The sequence below is a fragment of the Aotus nancymaae genome, unplaced genomic scaffold (genome assembly GCF_030222135.1).
Source record: "Aotus nancymaae isolate 86718 unplaced genomic scaffold, 86718_ANA_hifiasm-v0.15.2.pri h1tg000059l, whole genome shotgun sequence".
Classification (NCBI taxonomy): Eukaryota; Metazoa; Chordata; class Mammalia; order Primates; family Aotidae; genus Aotus; species Aotus nancymaae.
In genome coordinates, this window is record NW_026988473.1 from 54,516,974 (window position 1) to 54,523,485 (window position 6,512).

The 6,512-nt window shown below is 33.6% G+C and overlaps 1 protein-coding gene across 1 annotated transcript; it reads left to right on the top strand.

Annotated features, from left to right (window-relative positions):
* The first annotated feature begins 529 nt into the window (after positions 1-529).
* LOC105720037 (olfactory receptor 52Z1P) lies at positions 530-1,487 on the top strand. The gene has a single exon (XM_012456348.3). The coding sequence runs from the start codon at positions 639-641 to the stop codon at positions 1,485-1,487; it is 849 nt and encodes a 282-aa protein (XP_012311771.2). The 5' UTR covers positions 530-638.
* Positions 1,488-6,512: the final 5,025 nt, after the last annotated feature.

The following is a 6,512-nucleotide window of genomic DNA, read 5'->3' on the forward strand; positions in this document are numbered from 1 at the left end:
AACTCAAGTTCATAACTCTCTATTTTCCTTAGGGATGTGATTAGTCAAAAATTTGATGCAGCGTTTTGTATCTAGTTTTATCTTGATAGGCAGTATTGGATGGTAGTAAAGATCAGAGCTTTCAGATTTACCCTTCCTTACTTTAAATCCAGAAGCCTAGAATAAGAGGCTGAAAGTCTATGGGTTTTTTTTAATATCTGTAAAAAAATATCATTTATATCATGGTTATTTAAAGGACTTTGCAATAGGTTATTGTTAAGACTTAATGTTAATGTTTTAAAGTAGTATGACACATATTAAGCAGTTGTTAAATGATATCTATTAATGTTTTCAAGGCACAAAATTAAATTATTTGGTAGGACTTAAATATTAGGCTTATTAACCCATTTTACTCACATTTCCCAGAGAAGAAAACACAGGAAAGAAAACAAATCTCATCAGATCTCATTTGGCTTAAGATGATGCTCCTAAATCCTCAGGCTTGTGGTCTTTCATTAATGGCACTAGGCCTGGAATAAAGTATACACATGGCTCCTTTCTGTCATAATCACACTAATCCTCAGGATGTGTGGTATGTCCTGGTGGGAATCCCAGGGCTGGAAGGCTTGCATATCTGGATCTCCATCCCTTTTTCTTGTATGTACGTTGTGGCTGTTGCAGGCAATCTCTTCTTGATTTTCTTGATCATGACTGAGCGCAGTCTCCATGAGCCCATGTATCTCTTCCTATCCATGCTGGCCTCAGCAGACATCCTGCTCTCCACAGCTGCAGCTCCTAAGATGCTGGCTATCTTCTGGTTCCACTCCACGGATATATCCTTTGGTAGCTGTGTGTTGCAGATGTTCTTCATACATTTCATCTTTGTGGCAGAATCTGCTATTCTCCTGGCTATGGCATTTGACCGCTATGTGGCCATTTGTTACCCACTGAGATACACCACCATTTTAACCTCATCAGCCATCAGGAAGATCGGCATAGCAGCTGTGTTCAGGAGCTTTTTCATCTGCTATCCATTCATCTTCCTGGTATACCGACTTACATACTGTGGAAGAAACATCATTCCCCATTCTTACTGTGAGCACATGGGCATTGCCAGATTGGCATGTGACAATATCAACGTCAACATCATTTATGGTCTCATTGTGGCCTTACTTTCTACGGGACTGGATATAGTGCTTATCATTATATCCTACACAATGATCCTTCAGGCAGTGTTTCAGATACCTTCCTGGGCTGCCAGATTCAAGGCCCTTAGTACATGCGGCTGTCACATCTGTGTCATACTTATGTTCTACACCCCAGCATTCTTCTCATTTCTTGCCCATCGCTTTGGAGGTAAAACCATCCCTCACCACATTCACATCCTCGTGGCCAATCTCTATGTGGTGGTGCCCCCTATGCTAAACCCCATCATTTATGGGGTAAAGACCAAACAAATTAAAGATAGAGTGATTTTACTTTTCTCTCCTATCAGTGAATGCTGTTAAAATAAAAAAGTCTGTTTTAGGGAATAGGAATAAAGGAAATCCATAGAAACACTCACATACACTTGAAAGGATGATCTCTATCAGTGTCCACTGCATTTGGCTAAGGCACTCAAAGATATTGAAAAAAACACTTTAAAACAATGAAATTCTCCATTTTTTCAGACATCCTATTTTCATGAATTTTAACTTAAAAATACATAAAGATAATAGAGGAAAGAAAAATATATTTTAGGTTTAATCCAGATTGACTTCCTACATAGCGCTAGAGGGTGGGGTTTTGAATCAGTCACTGGGCGTTTTATAGTCAGTCTGAAATTCCGCTGAAATGTACAACACTCCCACTGTACTCTGCAGAGACTGGAACCAATAACATGAAACCATAATATTACAGTTAGTTTTGTCAACACCTATTTTCTTGATCTCTTGACCTCATGATCCACCTGCCCCGGCCTCCCAAAGTGCTGGGATTACAGGCGTGAGCCACCGTGCCCGGCCCCATCAACACCTATTTTCTAAGTCAAAATGTTATCCCTAAAATATTTTCTAACTCACTGACATCTCAAAAAAGTCTATTGTGTGGAATAGACACATAATACATATATATTGAATGAGTGAATAATAGTGAATTAAAGCAAATAATAACCAATACTAAGTTAACACATATGAGATTACCTAGATGATTTAAAAGCTGATACATATTTTCTCCCTATAGTGGAGATTTTAGACCCAAGTCATCAATAGAGCATCATTGCATCAACAGAGACATCACTGAAGATGTAAAATCACTGAAAATTTCTATACCTGGGTGAAACATTTTTTAAATAAACAATTTTTTTAAAAGCTAAAGAAGATTAAGGAGAACATTTTCTAAGAAACACGTATAAAAAAGAATGTAATCACACCAAATGTAATTATCTATATTACCTACAGACTGTTAATTTCTTCACATCAATACACATTTTCACAATCTCTCCCTCTTAAAAGCCTAGAGCAATGCCATGAGAAAGTAAAAAAAAGAAAAATGACCTTATTTACACGTAAAAGAAAGAAAAAAAAAACTTTGCGAAATTTGAGGTGCCGTCTTAAACACTTGCAACCTGTTCATGCTTGGCTTATGCTTAGCTTTTTCTCTGATTTTTATAGAAATACATTGATGCATTAACACACATTTACATATACACACACAAACCTATCTACATTTATATGTGTATATACCTTCATATATGTGTATCTACACACACACATAAATACATGTATGCACACACACACACACGTTTGTGCACCAAAGATTAAGAAAGTCAGAAATAAACTTCCTATATAATTTCCATTATTGGGAAGGAAGAAGACATAAGACATTCTAAAAAATCCAATTAATTTGTTCCTACTAGTACTACACTAAATATTTAGGTGCTGTTTTGAATTATCTCCAAAATATTTGCATTTCACAGCACATCTGTTAAACTTCACATAGTTTTTTCTACTCTGCAGAATATTCTGAACCTTCTACTGTGAAATATACACTCAGTGTTGTATTTCTCCATTAAAGTAATAACATGAAGGAAAATGAGGGAATAGATTGCAGTATGAAGACAGAGGAAATGAATGAAAGGCATGAAGATTTTGTATACTTGATTTTGGCAGTGGGGAGCTAAGAACATGTGAATTTCACATACAGAATGCATGAAACATGTTATCTTAAATAGGTATATGAATATATATAGTCATATGTACGTATATAGTTACACAGTTATATAGATGTCATTTTGACAGTTAAAATGGTAGAGATAAAACTGATTGAATTTACAATCTTTAAATAAACTTTCAGTTCTGCACTCATATTCTGAAAGGATTTAGGAAATGGCTGTTGCTGTGTAGCTGCTGAATGAAACATTACTGAGCCAAGCCTGGAAATGAGAACTTTTCGTGTGCTATTGTCTCCTTAACCACTAACCCTTCAGCTAGTAAAAATAGGAAAGGGAAGGGGAGGGGAGGGGAGGGAAGAGGAGAGGAACCAAAACAGAATACCACAAAATTTAAAGAAGGGAATTTTGGAAGTACTTAGCTAAAACTGATATGTTGTTCTAGACAGAATTAACAAAATCAAAAAATAAAAAATTATAGGGTGATAAGTGATTGATAAGGTTAGAGTTGTATTTCATGTGAACAAGAGATCCAAGACCAATACTACCACGAACTATCATGTTATAACTGAGGTCTTAGTTATTATAAATCAAAAAGGTACAGGCATTAGGGGGAAAAAAAGACAAATTTGGAATCTGTGGTGTATTTATTTACATCTTTTTATTTATTTTTTAAAATGTCTTTTGTATATGATACGATCACTTAAATATAAATCACAGGAAAGTAAACAGAGTTATACAAGGACAACATAAAAATCAATAATGTTTTATACAATGGCAAGAACCAGTGGGAAAATAGAATATGAACAAAGTCACATTCAAAATGATGATAGAGGCCGGGAGTGGTGGCACACACCTCTAATCCCAGATACATGGGAGGCTGAAGCAGGAGAATGGTTTGAATATGTGGAGGCTGCAGTGAGCCAAGATCCTGCTACTGCCCTCCAGCCTGGGCAACAGGGAGAGACTTCATCTCAAAAAAGGAAAAAAAAACCACTAAAATGATAACAGAAATGTACATGTGCCTAAGATAAATGAAAGAATTGTTTATTGTACATCATTTATTATAATAACAATTTTCTCCAAAACAACCCATAATAAATTCAATTCAATCAAAGTAATAATTCGTATTGTGTTTTGTATTTCTTTCAATTTTTATTGTGATAAAGTATATAAATATACTATATGTGATACTGTATACCATATATGATAAAGTTCACCATATTAACCATTTTTCAGTGTAAATCTGTGTCATTAATTATAATCACAGTATTGTGCCACCATCATCATGATGTCATTCCAAAACTTTTTCATAATCCAATCAGAAATGCTATACCTGTTGGGCAATAACTCCACAGCCCCATAGTAACCTCTAGTCTACTATATGTTTCTATAAATCAGCCTATTTTAGATAATTTATATAAATAGATATCTTACAATATTTGTTGTTTTGTGTCTGGCTTATTTTACTCAACCTAATGTTTCAAAGTCCATCTATGCTATAACATGCATAGTAGTCTTTGCTTAATGTTGTCCCTTCATACATTCTTGGAAATTGAAACTTTAAGCCAAATGACATACAATGATATCATTTTTTTTCTCATCTAACACAACTTTGGATAAAACAGTGCTGTTTGAGGATCTGTTGTACATCATTTCACTTAAAGTCGTAGTTTCCAAAAACCTATTCATAACATTAAATGAAGACTTACTGCATCTGTACTTCATTCTTTTTAATTGCTACATAATATTCCACTGTGTGTATATATCACATTTGTTTATTCATTCATCTGTTTATGTACATTCTGGTTGTTTCCACCTTTTGGCTGTTGTGAATAATGCTACAATGAACATTTCAGTATAAGCACCTGTTTAAATCTTTATGTATATTTTTAATATATACCCAGGAGAGGAATTTTGGGGTTTATATGACAATTCAATGTCTAATTTTTTGAAGAACCATCAAAATATTTTCTACAGAAGTTGCACCACTTCACATTTTTAGCAGCTATATATGAGGATTCCAATTTTCTTATATCTTTGTCAACATTTGTTACTCTTCATTTTGTTTGTTTCTCTTAAATAATAGACATTCTAGTAAGTTTGAAGTAGTAACTTATTGTGGTTTTGGTTTGTATTTTATGTGCCAATGGTCATTTGTATATCTTCTTTGGAGAAAGTACTCACTCAAGTCATTTGCATATTTTTAAATTGAGTTGTTGGTCTTTTTGTTTTTGAGTTGTAGGACTTTCTTCATACATTCTGGATATTACACTTATCAAATATATCACTTGCAAAAATGTTACCTCATCCTATAGGCTGTCTTTTTACTTTCTTAATAAAGTCCTTTGTTGCACAAATGTTTTTGTTTTAATGAAATCCAATTTATGTATTTATTTTTTGTTACTCATCCTTTTAGTGTCATATCTAAGAATCTATTGTAAAATCAAAGTTCATGAAGATTTACCCGTGTTTCCTTCTGAGAGTGTTATGGCTTTAGCTGCATGTTGGTTATTGCTCTATTTTCATACATGTTGGCTTTTAATTCTTATTTGAAATCACAGATACAAAAAATTAGCATTACAACTTAAAAACATAGCGTGACCAATTGAATATGAACTCATATATAAAAACAGAATAACAAAAAAGACACAGGTCAAAGAACAGATAATAGTCAAGAAATGGATCCATATTTATATGACAATTTAAAATAAAATGTATGTAATCCCTCAATATGTTTGGAGACCAAACATCCATCATGGTATTAGAAAAATTGTTTATACATTTAAGAATAATTAAGTAAAATCCCTAAGTGCTCAAGTCCCCAAAACAAATTTAGATGGACTCAAGTCTCTCTCTCTAACACTATTATTACCTGTCTAGCACGATTACTGTCTCTATCTCTCTTTATCTCTATCTACACCGCTATCCCTACCTGCAGTTCTGTCTCTAGCTCTAGATCCAACTCTGAATTTCTCTAGTTTTCACTTTCTGTATGGAATGAAAAGTATACAATATAAATAAAAAGTATGTTAACCTGACTACAGAAAAGTTTTATAAATGATTGTATATGATAAAATCAACAAAGTTAAAAGATGCAGGGAAAATATATAAGAAATATAAACCAATGTCTTATATTTAAATTATAATTAATGATATTATATAACGATTTTATATTTATTTGGGTTTTGCATTGATATTGGCATGTTCTTACGTATAGTCTCAGACATTCCTCTCAGTGGGAATTATTCTCTCTTTTTCTCTCTAATAAACCCAAAGTTTCTGGAAATAATTATTCTTGGTTAATTGCTTCTTGAGGGATTCTGACTCATTCTGTTTCTGTGTTCTCCAGTTAACTAGGCACATATATGGAGAGGTAGCAACT

Coding starts and splice junctions, on each gene's coding strand:
- LOC105720037 (XM_012456348.3), top strand. CDS start 639: ATGTACGTTGTGGCTGTTGCAGGCAATCTCTTCTTGATTTTCTTGATC.